The 13,958-nt window shown below is 54.2% G+C and overlaps 1 protein-coding gene across 5 annotated transcripts in view; it reads right to left on the bottom strand.

Moving 5' to 3' along the window:
- Positions 1-913: 913 nt before the first annotated feature.
- The window catches only part of NRP2 (neuropilin 2), a 38,986-nt gene continuing 25,941 nt past the window's right edge, over positions 914-13,958 (bottom strand). The window contains exons 13-17 of one of the 5 annotated variants that reach the window (XM_088523734.1): positions 11,219-11,481; positions 10,961-11,057; positions 10,018-10,059; positions 3,301-3,369; positions 914-1,297 (exon numbers count right to left, since the gene is read on the bottom strand). In XM_088523734.1, coding sequence (XP_088379860.1) covers positions 993-1,297; positions 3,301-3,369; positions 10,018-10,059; positions 10,961-11,057; positions 11,219-11,481 — 776 coding nt within the window. In that variant the 3' untranslated portion in view covers positions 914-992. Of the gene's footprint in view, positions 1,298-3,300; positions 3,370-8,223; positions 8,741-10,017; positions 10,060-10,960; positions 11,058-11,218; positions 11,482-13,958 lie in introns of those variants that run through there. The other 4 variants (XM_088523735.1, XM_088523736.1, XM_088523737.1 and 1 more) reach the window with 4 other exon arrangements.

Below are 13,958 nucleotides of genomic sequence, written 5' to 3'. Positions count from 1 at the left end.
ACGAGGTTTGGTGTCCTGTCGGGTTCCAACCCTCCGCTCTGCCGGGCGCCCCAGGTCAATGCTGAGGGAGCCCCCTCTTCCCAAAAGCCTGGGCTTTGGGAGCTGGATGGACCACATCTTTTGCTTGTTGCAATTTTCTGATTACACCAAAAAAAAAAAAAAAGAAAGAAAAAAAGGAAAAAAGGAAATAAAAAGGGGGCAGGATCAAGAGGGGTGGGAGAGTCAGAGCGAGGCCTTCCCCATGAAGGCCGCAGCTGTTCAATCCAAGATCTGGATTCAATAAATGGCTCTTATTCACAATTCACTTTAAGGCTCTTCAGCTTCTCTCGATGAGGTGCTTCCATATGCATGGTTTCCTTTCCATTCCGGGTCCCGATGACTTGGGAAGCGCTGTCACTGTCTCCGGCGCTACCACGTGCCTCGTGCCATTACCCCTGGCACGAGGAAGAAATCCAAGGGCAGCGACCTGCCCCATCTTCAGGATTAGAAACTGCTGCTTCCTGGGTTTAGCGGGATGCCCACGAACCCCCTATAGCCAAAACAGTATCCATATGGGGGGGGGGTTGACAAGGGGCAGGGTCTGTATGTGTGTGTGGGATTATTTCTAAGGACAGGAGAGCTGAAGAAATCCCCCAGCCTTCTTGGCAATTTATCGGAGAGAGGAAGTGGGAAAGAGCAACCAACATCTAGTTTCTCACATCCAAAAGGAAAAAAAAAAAAACATCCTCCCGCTCCGCCACGCACGAAGGAGAACCAACAAACCAGGCCGTGGAAACGCCCGTCCAGTCCTCGGTGACCCCGACCCGCCAGCCAGGGCCTCGCGGTCACGGCCGGTGGCAGGAGCAGCACCTCCCCGCTCCCTCGCTCCTCCCGGCCAGGTCGTTGGAGATTATGGCGTTCAGTTCCCGTAGAAAACAGCAAAAAACAAGGAGTTGTCCCCACCAGCCCACCTCACCGGACCGCGGCGTTGAGGGAGATCCTGAGGTGGCCCATCAGGCCTCCGAGCAGCACTTCTGGTGGTTCATTTTGACCTTCTGCTTGATGCCATCGTAGAGCTCGAAGTTGTAGTTCTCCAGCGTGGTGGAGCTGCGCGAGGAGAGGCCGGCGTATGAGCAGGTGCAGTAGAGCAGCAGCCCGGCGCAGATGGCCCCGAGGAGGACGCCGAGGGAGCTCATCGCTATGATGGTGACCAGGATGGGGTCCAAGGTGTAGAGCCAGCTCTTCTCTTTGTCCAGCTTGGATGTTCCTGGAGAGTTAGTAGAGAACAGTGTGTCGTTCCTATCCGATCCAAAGTAATCTGCAGTGAAACGGGCATTTATTATCCAGGGATCACTGTTTTGTCCACATGACTCATTTCTTAGGTGAAGCTGTAATGACCAAAGAGCCATCTGTGCTCCCAGGCAGTATATATTGGCAGGCTTTGCCAACCCCTGTCCAAAAGTGCTGAAGCACCCAATTCCCAAGAAATGTAGGAGCCCTAATTCCTTTTTGCATCTCAGTCTACGTGAATAGCATACAAGCACCTCACACTCACTGAGACTCTGGCCCTTCAAGTGTGACTGGGTTCAGAATTACGGAAACAAATCTGTCACAGTTCCCAGACTTAATTTTCTCCATTTGCAAGTCAAAATGCCATGCAAGCAGCAATTAGCACTTGAAAGTTCAGTTCCACTTGTCCTAACACAAATACAATATATTGACTTTGCAGGATTGCTTGCCATTGAGAAAGGGAAGAAAGAAAAGAAAACTAACGTCTTTGTCCAGACACTAAGTCACCACTTTAATGCACACTCTCAAAAGTGCTTTGGCTCCTAAACTCTATTGAAGCTGATATTTGTAAGACTCCTAGATAATTTGGAGGACTTCTGTCTCACTCTGCAAGTAGTCACTCATACATGCTGTTTAGGTAATTTGGAGGACTTCTGTTTCACTCCACAAGTAGGCACTCATATGCTGTTTACTGTCTGTGCACACTCATATAGACATGGGCAATGTCCCCTGGGGTCCATGTCTGGCACTGGGGAAGGGGATATATAAATCAGCGAACGAAAGTTAAGCCACCCTTGTGTTTACAAAGTGGAAGAAAGTTGGATGCTCCAAGAAGGTCAACTGAGAGAACCTAAATTACACTCTTAGTGTAGATGGCATGAATACTCTACAAAGCGTTAGGCAATGACATATGGTAAGCTGCCATGTACCAGATAATATATCTGCCATGGTCAGAAGAAGTCCTTAGCACCAGAGCGATAATTCACTGATGTCATTTGCTATTTTCCTGTCACTGGGCTGTGGATCGCTGTCTCTGCCCCTCACCTAGAAGTACTGGAGCGTCTGTGTCAAACACGTCATTGCCTCACCAGCGACCTGCCCGCGTACAGCTCGCAACCTCTGACAGCCTCCATGAAGCAGACTTATTCATCCCCAAACCACACAGCAATGATATCTTGGCTTCAAGCTCAAGGCAGGGAAAAGCTTCAGCTAAAACTTGCATGAAGGCACAAGAACCAGAGTCTCTGGCAGGGCCCAAGGATTTCAGCAGCACTCTGCTCCTCCTTCAGAGGAGGTTGGAGGAATTTCTTAGAGTTAGGAAGGATAAGCAGGTTTTGAAACACAAACAGAATCCCAGAATGGCTGAGGTTGGAAGGGGGCACTAGAGATCACCCAGCCCAACCCCCTGCTCAAGGAGGGACACCTACAGCACGTGGCACAGGGTGGCATCCAGGCAATTCTTGAAGATCTCCAGAGAAGGAGACTCCACAACCTTTCTGGGCAGCCTGTGCCAGGGCTCTGTCATCCTAACAATAAAGAAAGAAGTTCTTCCTCAAAAACCTCTCAGATGGCTAAAATTTTGGCTTGAACTGAGCCATCTGCTTTTTCTCAGACCAGCATTGCCATTGCCTAGACCTGGTGGTATAAACACAGAGCTATGGAAGGGAGGAATCACACTGGTGATGGATTGGTTGTAAAAAGAGGGAAAATAAATATAACTAATTTGTTCAAGACTACACAAGGCGCCCACAGGAAGGTCAAGTGACGGCACATTTCCTAATTTCCTGTCTCTCTGCTGTATATCACCTACTTCTTCACGTTGCACAGCTCTGCACGACATAGCAGAGTGGGAAGGGATGGAATAACTGAGAGTCTCATCACAGAGGGCGAGATCCAGCAGAAAGGCCGTGCCAGCCCGCTCCTATCCCCAGCTATGGAAGATGTCTTCAGGGCTGGAAATAACTATGGCACCTGCCACTGAAAAGCTAGCTCCCCCCGGGATATATCGCCACGTGGCATTTCAGTACCAACCATGATCGTCGCTGTCTTCGAAGCCTTGCTCGGGGATGGGAAAGTCATCCTCCAGTCTTGGGAAATTCACTAGAACAACAAAATGGGAAGCACGGTGTGTTTAAAAAAGCCATTCGGATGAGGCATTATTGCCAATGGTCACTGTGGGGACCTGTCAGAGGGAAACAGTATTTCAACTACTAAAGTTCCTCCTCGTGTAGCGAAAGTCAGCGAATACTCTTGTACCCTCACACCAACAACAGGCTCTTCCCACTACATCACATTTCAAGTCTATCAAACAACTAGGTTTTAAGAAGAGAAGAGACCAAAGAGCAAAGAATCCAGGTAATGTGAATAGCACTAAAATATTGTCATTGATGCCTCCATAATGGCCATAATTCACTATTAACATGCTCATGGGCATTATCCTTATGACTTTCAATAGGATCTCAGTACCCATCATTACTTCCCATTAATGCTAGGGCCTATTAGCACACTCTCCTTTTCATCTTTCCCTGTACATCTTAGTGGACACAGAGCTCCAGTGACCCAGTTATCCTTCCGGTTTCAAATAAATTCCCGGTAAATTGATTAAGTCATGTATCATCATTACATGCTTTAATGCAAAATCTGGTCAAATGGGGAGAGTGGTAAACGGGTGTCCACATCTAGGCATTTATGTTAACATCTCTCTGATCCAAGTCCCTTTTAGTGGCGACATTTCTTTTTATGCTGTTCAGTGCAGACCAAGCACTAGTAACCAAACACACACGTCGCAGTCTGAGCAGAGGCAAGTGCTTTTCTGCGCAGTCTTCCCAGTATTACTTCTGTATATAGAAACAGTGTTTCTTCTTCAGTACTCCAGAAAAAAATGCCCTTTCATTGCAACCTGTTTAGGCTTTTCCAACCTGACTGCAACTTCGGGTGCTCAGCCAAAAAGGCACCTTGAGAAGACCAGAAAAACTTGAAAGTGGCAGAAGTCGCATTCCTAAAACTGACTGAGGGTCACGATCCTCACTTCTCCGCCCTAGTTACCGGTATTTCCCCAAATACCAGTTTGAGAACTGCATTTGTCCCTCCTTGCTGGAAGGGCTCAAGGCTTTGCTCAAGAGGGCCTACCAAGGCACAGGAGGCAACGCTGGTCCTGGCCGATGAGCAGCGTTGTGTTAGTGAGCCTGCTAACGATGCTGCTGTTGGCTTGTTGCAGAAACAGAGGTGCACAACATCTTCTGCAAATCCTCATTTTAGCTCCAAGCTCACACACTTCCTCAACACTTCGGAAGCGACAGGCCCAGATGGCAACATCTTGGAGTTGGGAGAAGCGCTTGGGGGCCTTGCGCAAACGTTTAGAGCTGAACATGTGGAAAGGAACTTGCAAAGCAGTTCACACTTGCAAGCGTCTCCTTGGCGAGTCCTCTGGTGTCTTTAAGGCAAGTGGCGCTGCTCTGCCGGCAGCCTCACCTGTGCAACCCTACGGAAAGTGTAGGTGGTTGCACCAACATATGCAAAGGTGGGAACCGGACCACAGCCTGCAAAAAGGAAGCCAAGTGCTATGGAAAGTAGGTGCAAGTCTTCTGCTTCTCAGTGTGCCAGCTCCTCTGAATTTTGTGTGAAAACACATTAACAATTTGGCACTTTTTTATTCCCCTAGGTAGTTTAGAAGGAAAAGCCACAAAAAGAAAGTCTCAGTTATTCACTGCTTTCAAGGGAATATCAGTTCTTCAAGCTTGAAAGGGAGGAGCACTGGGAAAATGTGAAAAGCGAACATTTATAGCAAAACCCCAGCCCCAAATCTACTTACTCCTTCAGCACTTTTCTCAATTCCCTATGTTAATACGACTCAACTTACGCTTCAGAGTGCTCTGCCTCCTCATCACCTCGCCTTTCTCCTCGGGCCCGCGGCAGGACCTCATTAATCTGTTATTAGCTCTCTGGCTATGGAAGCACATAACCCGACACCACTTTTTTCCATATGGGGGTTTCCTGAGTCATTAACTAGAGCCAGCTCTGGCTGCCGGTGGGAACTGAAGCCGGAGGGTCTCTGCTCCGCTCCTGGCGCAGATGCCCTCCCGTCACAGTGGAGCGCTGCTCGCTGCCCTGAATTAGGTTCCTCTGTGGGAAATGCCAGCAATATTGTCAGAAATGGAGCCAGCCAAAATAAGCCACCCGGCTCTGGAAAAAGTCCGCAGAAAAACCCACAAGCTCTTGGGCAGAAGGGGGAAAACTTCTCCATTTGGGTAAACGCAGAGCTTCTCTCTTAAAGGGCAATCTGCAGGCACAATAAACGCAATATTTTTAAATGAAAAAAATAAAAAAGAAATTATTAAGGAACGGTGGGCGAGGAAGCTGACAGGAGCCCCTGTACCTAAGTGCAAGGAGAGCTTTTTGTGGAGGCAGCCCTGGCGCGCGTGGCAAAGTGGCGCCGGAGCACCGAGGCGGTTGTCCCGGAAAGATGGTGCCAGCCCTGCCGCTGGGAACGGCTGGATGCCGGGAAAACTGATTCTTTGTGCGATCGGAGAGCATGGCCAGCGAAAGGCTGATTCCTGGGACCTGGAGCAGATAGGGGAGATGCTCATCGAGATAAGCAGCGTCTCAAGCTCGTGGGAGAGAATTAGTATTTGCAGAGATTAAGGAGCTTCAATGTACATTTGTTTTAAGATAGTGGCACTGGCAGGAAGAGACGGAGGCGCCGGTAGGCACAAGAGCAACCAGAAATCCCATGTCTGTCCTGTTGCTGGACCTGGCCCAAAACCCCTTGTCACGAGCTGGTGCCACCCTCTACCTCTCCGTCTTCTCCCACGCGCGTGTTTGCTTTGAGCTCCGCTGGGACAGGCACCGAGGGCACAAAACACACACCGTGTGCACGAGCGCACGGGCACCGCTGAGCTGTACGAGTAGGGCAGACGCACAAAAAAAGAAGAAAAGAAGGAAAAAAAAATGCAGAGATGCAGGTCCTCGGCTTTGCTTGTGTTTGAACAGCCCAAGTGGGGGATCGCACCTGATTTTCTTTCTTTCCCTGTTTTGCTGATGCTCTGAACTCCTTCCGAAGCCAGGGAGTCTCGTTGCAAAGCTGAGCCGACTCTCAGGGGGAAGAGCAAAAGAGGAGGAAAGCAAATGCAGGAGGGCAAGAAAAACCACTCAGACTGCCAGCAAAACACACTTTGAATAAACAGAGATCCTGTTGACTTGTTCCAAGGGGCACCTGAAAGCACCAGCGCAGCTCCTTGCGAGGCTGCGAAGGCACCTCCTCCTCCTCCTCCTCTCGCAGACAAGGAGCACATGGCAATTTCCAGGCCTTGCAAGCTGCAGGGCACGTGGCCGGCTCCAGAGCCCCGGCCCCAGGAACGCGGCGAGCGTGTCAGCCGTGACAGCCAAAGCCCCAAGCAACCCTCAGGCCCGATGCTTCGTGCCACTCATCGGCGTTCTGGCTCGCAAAGAGAGAAGAAGGAAGAAAAACCTCAGTTGTTTGTATAAAAATATTGTCATTTTATTACATTCCACACAATACATTTTCAAAGAGTTTCAAATTTCCACAAGATTTTTTTTTTTTTCCACACACAGGCAACTGGGCAACGCTGGGGATGTCACGGCTCGAGGAGCTGGGGAGACGGGGCTGGGGAGGGGGGATAAAAACCTAGACGTGACCTTTTGCTTCGTCTTTGGTGCTTCGGGCTGTAGCGCCCAGGTGCCACCTCTCCTCGCAGCCCCACGCAGGGCTGGACGGGAGCTGCTAGCGGCCTGGGACCGGCCAGGGCTCTGACCATGCAAACAACACGAGCAAGATGGAAAAACCCTCCTCAGCGGGGGCGCTCGTCGTTTTTTTTCTCTTCTTTTCTTTTTTGCCGTCAGAGCGATCGATCCCAACCGCTCGTGCACGTGGTCATGCAGCAATATGGCTAAGGCATTTTGGCTCTGGGTCACGCCGGCCGCGGTGCCGGCCGTGCCGGCCGGGCCACCTGGCCTTGCTTGGCGTCAGTGGCGCTTGCGCGAGCAGAACGTGAGCTCGTGCAAAACTTGTTGCAGCCAAGCAAGCCAGCTGGCCCTGTCTATGAATCAGCAGCTACGAATCGGGCGGAGGGGGGAAGGAAAGCAAAAAAATAATACCCAGGAAAGGGAATTACACTCGTCTCGTGACTGTTTCCAGCAGAAAGACCCGGAGGAGCCCTCTCCCACTTCCCCGTGTGACAGCAAAACCGCCCGCACCCCGAGCGAGGCTACGCACGGCATAAATAAACCTGTGGTCCTCACGAAATGACAGTGCCTAGCGGCCACCTTCGCCCCGCCGAGGTCTGCGCGCTACCTAAGGCTGGCTTCGACGGATACGGACTGAACATTCATCGGGAGCTTCGCGGGCATAAGGCAACTTCGAGGAGATTCGCTGGCGGGCGGGCGGCGAGGAGGGACCCCCGGCGCCGCAATGGCTGTGGCAGGGAGGGGCCTTCGGGAAAGGCGGGATGCGAGGTAAGACCTCGGGCCTCTCCGAACGCCTCCGGGCTCCGCGGGCGCCGCCGGGACAGCAACGCGCTCGGAGCGGGAACCCCGCCACAGCTCGATATAAGGCAACAAAAAAACAAAAAGCATTGCGCTCTTCCCACGTAAACACAGCGGGTCCCGGGCCTTCCCGAGGGGAGGCGAAAACGGACAAACAAACAAAGACACAAACAAACCCCCCGGAGCGTTCCCTGTGCAAGTAGAGGCAGGACGAGCCAGCCCCCGAGGGGCCGTTCACACCGGCCGCCCGCGCTCCCGCGTACGCCGGCACCCCGGGGGCAGCCCGCGCTTCCACACCGCCCTCGGGGTTCCTGGCAGCGGGACGAGGAGGAAAAACAAACCCAAAAGCACAAAACGCTACCAATGCAAAGGGAAACTCCCTCCCCGAGCGGGCGAAACGGCCCCGCCGCGGCGCGGCGCCCACGGCCGTGCCCGGGCGGGCGACGTGTCTCCTCCGGCGATCCCAGGTGCAGCATTAGTTTACAAACGTTTGTCAGAGATTCAGGGAGGCGGTGGCACGGGGGGGACCAAGGGGGACACGGAGGAGGGCCGGAGATGTCTAAGAGTTCACACGGATGCTAGGTAAGGAGAAAAGTGCAAAACTGAGGCAACGTATCTGAAGTCTTTTAAGTGTCTGTCTGTCTGTCTGTCTTTTTGCTCTGTCTGCTCGCCGCCGTGGCGCCGGGCTCTCAGCGGCGCGCGCCGGGCTCTTGCTCTAGCTTTATGGTTAGGGTGGGCTCCACGGCCCCGGGCGCCCCGTTGGCATAGTGGGAGGTTTTGTAGGCGATGGCGTGACCGCTCTTCTTGGCCGCATAGCGGAAGCGGTGGTAGTGGAGCACCAGGGCCAGCGCGACGGACGCCAGCACCACAACGGCACCTCCGGCGGCAATAACGTAATACCAGTAGGCAGGGATGGGCTGCACTGACACCGTGTCCACTGTGGGCTCGCTCCCTGGCGGCAGGGTGGCCCCTGCGGAGGAGACACAGAACAGGGTTGCGAGGCGGCAGCATGCAGCGGGCGCACCGCGACGCAGCCCCCCTTCCCTCGGCCTTCCTCGGGGTCTCCTTGTTGGCCGGCGCGCGCACGCGAGGGCTCCTGGCCCCGGCGGGTGGCTCTTCCTGCGCCGCCCTGTGTCTCGGGCAGTGGCAGAACACGCCGCGTTCCCCATCGGAGGGAGCCTGTCACCTCCAGCAGCTTGGGAGGCTACGGCTGGGAAGAACGGGAAAGGGGAGAGCGGGGAGAAGCCCTCGTCCCCCGGATGGAGCCGAGTGCACAGAGGCCGAGGGGGTGAGCAAGGATGGTTGTGGTTATTCCCACTGACGTCCTGCGAGGACGCGGCTGATGGAGGGCTCCTCCCGCGTGCTCGTTAGACACGCGCTCGCCTCCAAGCCTGAGCGAAGCCGCTTCCCAGGCACGGAGAGCTTGCCCTATGCCAGCCCCTAGGAGCGGCGGGAGGTGATGCTCACGTTACAAGCCCGGGCTGGGAAAGATGCCGCCCGGGAAGCGGGCCGAGGGGACCAGAGCAGAACGGTGTAAGTGACATCCGCGCTGAGGAGGTCGCAGCAGTGACACCATGAGCCCGGGCAGAACAAGTAAGCACCCAAGCAAGCCACAGCTCCCCGGCGTTACGTACGGATCCGGCCGCGCGCGCGCCTCCCCGTGCCAGCAAAGCTTGCACGTTTTCCAGGGAGCCCCCAGTTTGCTTTCCATCACCACACAGCCCTCGTGGCCCGGAGCAGGCCGGCAGGGAAACGAAATCCCAACCCCCCAGACGGACTAGTTGCGTCTCCAGCAGTGGAGAGCTGGAGCCCAGAGCGACACGACCGGGGCTGCGCTCGGGAAGACGCCGCTTATGCTCCGCGGGCTCGCGCTAGGCTAGCAAACACGCCATTTCCGCTGGTTTTCCCGCTTGTGGCGGCCGCTCGCCCGCGGCCCCCTCCAAACACCTCCTGCCGGAGGACCCTCCTGCGCCAGCGCGAGCCCTGGCCGCCCCGCTCGGCACTGGCCGCTGGCCTGTGCGCTCCTGAAGGCTCTGCTTTGCTCCTCAGCCTTCGCATGGGGGCTCTCCAGGAGGTGCCTCCTGGTGAGGGCCCCAGGACAGCACGGGGACCGTCCCCGGCCGATCGCACTCTCGCCCTTTTGCCACTCAGAACAGCTGCTGTTTGCACAAGCGCCTGATTTAGTCCCTTTTGCTTTAAAAGCCCATGCCACCCGCGAGGAAACACCAAAATAAGCGCAGTTTTTACCTGAAGGGTAGAAGTTCTCACCTGGGAAAGCTGTGAGGGGTTCTGCAAAAGAAGAGAAAATGAAAAAAAAAACTAGGGTTAGCGAGAGTTGTTTGGGACTTTGGGGAAAACACATCCGAGGCTGAGGGTCATTTGGATTCAGCACAGTGGCCTGAGTCATCCTAAGGGCAATTCCCACCTGGCCCCATGAGGAAACTCTGGAAACCCTTAGGATTTCCAAGAGCAGCACTTTGGGTCCCAGATCCCTCTGGCATTAGTGTCCATAAGGGGAACATGTCCTTCTGTTTGTCTGTGCCCTGCTCCTTTTCCTGACAGTGCCAATAAACAAAGGTTGTTTTCTGGTTTTCCCTTTGAAGATGCTTCAAAGAACTAATCTGTCACAAATTACTGTCTCTGAAAAGCAACAATCAGTGCTTATTACCGATTACTTTCTCTCGCAGGAGTAATAGGCTCATGATTATTTTTAGATTACTCTTGCATTAGGTCCGTGAGTCAGAGGAGCAGCTGAAAGCACCGCTCCAGCTCAGGACACCAATGACATGTTTGTCAAAGGAAAAAATTACTGCGGCTCCTTAGAGTTCATTTCAGGCTGCAAAGGAACCAGATCACTTCCCCCATCCGAAAACCAGGAGCTGTGCTGGTGTCAGTTATTCCCCTGTTCACCGGTATTTTGGTGACATCGGAAACGACCCTCGTGAATTATGTGAGAAGTTTTCAGCCCCGTGGCTGGGAGTGATCTGAGACAAGTTATTGCAGTTTTAGGTCCTTGCAGGAGCCCGGTGTTATTTTTGGGGCTGGCAATACATGGATCTTGGTCACAAGATGTTGTGTTTTGAAGCATTAAGTGCTATACGTTCAAGTGGGGCCCAGGATGCATTGAGACGAGCAGAAGCCCAAGCACCCAAGAGGAGCCACCCCCTGGGTTTTGGGGCACTGCACCTACCCATGCAGTTCTCCAGCGGGATGTCCGTGCCCAAGTGGATGTCGTCCAGGGCGAGTTGTCCCGGGTGGCCGCTGCGGATGAAGCCCTCGAACACGATCTGCGAGGGAGCAGGAGGGAAATGTCACCCGCTGCCCCCGGGGCGCTGGGCACCGCGGGGAGCAAAACACCAGGAAAAACAAAAGCGGAAGGAAAAACCATTCACAAAGGGGGAGGCTTGAGGAACATCAACGGCAAAAGGCTGAACGCCGCACGACTCACCCGGTACTCGCCCTCGTAGCTGGGCAGGATGATGCGGCCCTCGCGCCACTCGTCGCCCTGGTCCTCGGCGATGACCCAGAGCGCTTTGCTCTCGTGGCTGGCGTCCCGCCACACGCGCAGCATCACGCCGCCGCTGCCCCACGCCTGGTAGCGGAACACCATGCAGGCGGCGCTGCGCGGCAGGTACACGGCGGGGCTCACGAGCCGCGCGCGCCGGCCCTCCCGCCGCCCGCTGCTCTGCAGCTGCAGGTAGCTCCAGCCCTCTGCTCGGCGGCACGGGGAATGAAAGAAGAGAAAAAAAAAATTACGTCATTTTTGGTGGTCGCTTGCCCCACGCATCTTGCCTTGGTCCCCAGCTGGGCACCACGGATGGTGCTTCTGGGATCTGAAGGAGAAGCGTCCCCCCATGCGCATCGCCAGCCCTACCGGTGACAAGGCCAGATAGGACCAGAAAGCCTCAAGCCAAAGACCGACGTGATCAGGACAAGCTAAAGAGCAGCTACAGTCAGGGACTACTGCTCTGCTCCTCCCATACCAACTTGCACTGACTTGGCGGCGTGAAGGACAGATCTGTCCCCATCCGGCCGCGTGAAGGAGGAGCAGCACTTCCCAGCACCTAAGAGGAGCATCTGGCTCGTTCGCCACTTCGTGCCAACAACTATTAGCAGAAGAAAAAGGGAAAAAAAAAAAAAAGTGAAAGCATGTTTGCTCACTGCTGCTCGAGAGGGTCACTCGGGCTGCTCCCTAATGGAGGAGCCAGCTTGTGATTTATGAGCAAACAAGACTGCCACCAATTCAAGCTGGACATTTAGAGGGTCGTGTGCCATGTGCCCCATCCACCCCAGCCAGGAGGCTGGGATCAAGGCCTCTGGGCAGATGTTCTCACGGATTGCAGAAAAAAAAAAAAAAATATTAAAAAACCCTCTCTCTTTTAAAGATCCCATGGGAAAAACAAGGGTAGTGAAGGGTCAAGCTTAAAAACAGCTCCATGTTTGTTTTCCTTATACAAGAAGCTCTTATGAAACTTCGGAGCGCGGCAAACATTCCCTGGCTGGAAACGCTCCGGAACAAATAACATTTCCCTGCAGCACCACGAGCTGCACTGCAAGCCCCAGCAGAGCTGGTGGCTTCAGCTCCCATCCACGCTGCTCTACCAGGACCATGCAGGACTTTCCTAGTGCCACTGAGGAAAATAGAGGGGAAAATATGGTGCAAACGACACCGCGCGCGGCGTTTCTGCAGCAGCTCCAAAATGCAGCGCCCTGAAGGGATACAAGGCACCAACCAGGTGGCCCACCACCCTCTTCACCCTTCAGGAACAAGAGCCTTGGTGACATTCAAGGACGGCTGTGAGTTGAGGTGCCCAACTTATACAGCCAGGGTGATTTTCCTTAAGGTCTCTGCCTTGCTCCCAATGGCAAATGGCCAAGGGATGCAGCCTCCCCGAAACCTTAACATGCTGCTCCCTGAAGCTCGCTAGCCCCAGCTACGTGGAGCCTGATCACAGCCAGGAAGCGTCTGCAAATCCAGAGGGAAAAATCCTGGCAGTCTCCCTCGTAGGGGCAGGGAGAAGTGTATTTTTTAGGCTTGCAAAGCGCAGGGTGACAGCTGGAGCCGTGTTGGGTTTCTGGACACCTTGGGTCCGTGTTGACCGAGGGGGTCACCAGGGGCTGCAGGGGAGGACGCGGAGCTCATCCCGGGTGCTGAGCGCCCAGGGAACACAGTGCTATAAAAAGCTGCCTGAAAGAGTATCTTGGACATAAAAATAGTGGCAGGAGAGCAGTGGGCGTCCTGTCAGTGCAGAGAAGGAGCTCTCCACGCCAAGGCCGGGGTGGGATTGCGTGCAGCGCGCGGAACGGCGTCGCGAGAGAGCTGAGGAACCCAGGCCCGTCCCTCAGCAGACTTTTCTCATCAAGCGCCTGGCAGAAGATATTTCACCGTGGTCATTTCCTCTCCCCGCTCTCCCATGCGCACTGCGCCAGGGCTCCTCCTTGCCTGCCCTGCTTATTCTTTTTCCATTTTAATTCTATTTTAATTTTGTTTTGCCACTTTCGAAAGAGGCAGAGACGCGGCCCTTAAAGGCGCCGCACGCTTCCTTGCTCCCGCGGGCTCCGGCCAGCACCCTTAAAGCTGAGTGGAAAAAACTTCAGGGAAAGAGCAAATAGCTGCTTAAGTAGCCGCTTCCCTCTGCACTTTCCAGCACTGCACTTGAGTGCCAGCCCCTTGCTGTCCCCATGTGGGGCCAGGCGAGTGTCCTCGCTCACGTGCAGGAGCCTTCCGAGCCACTATGGCCAACTAATTGTAGGGAGACTTGGGGGAGAGGAAATGAAATGAAAAATTGAGTCGGAGTTATAAAAAATAAGTAATTTTTATCCCGCTTGCAGTAGGCTTATATTAATTAAACCTTATTGTGGCGCAGGGGGTGGGGAGGGTTATTAAGCCCAGGGCTGGCAGCAAGTGTCCTCTCCTGCTGCCTGAAGGCTCCAGCGAGCCCCAGATATTAATCTTCTAAAGCACTCAAACGCTGCAGAGATGAACACTTGAAATATGAAGATGCTTTTCTGCCTAGCGGAGCCCACGGCCCCGCGCAACGCCAAGGCGTTTGCCCGATGCCCGTGCGGGCTGCGCTCGGGGCCTGGCAGCGAGCAGCGGCGTGCGCTCGTCGCGGGCTGCTTCGTGCGTGGCGATGCAGCAGATTCTCCTCTTTCCATATGTTTCGGGAATACATATTTTCCTCTTT

The sequence above is a fragment of the Tinamus guttatus genome, unplaced genomic scaffold (assembly GCF_059628265.1).
Source record: "Tinamus guttatus ecotype Peru unplaced genomic scaffold, ASM5962826v1 Tinamus_guttatus_pri_ptg000197l, whole genome shotgun sequence".
NCBI classification, from domain to species: Eukaryota; Metazoa; Chordata; class Aves; order Tinamiformes; family Tinamidae; genus Tinamus; species Tinamus guttatus.
Note: the sequence above shows the minus strand (reverse complement) of the source record. Positions and strands in the feature narration are given on the sequence as shown.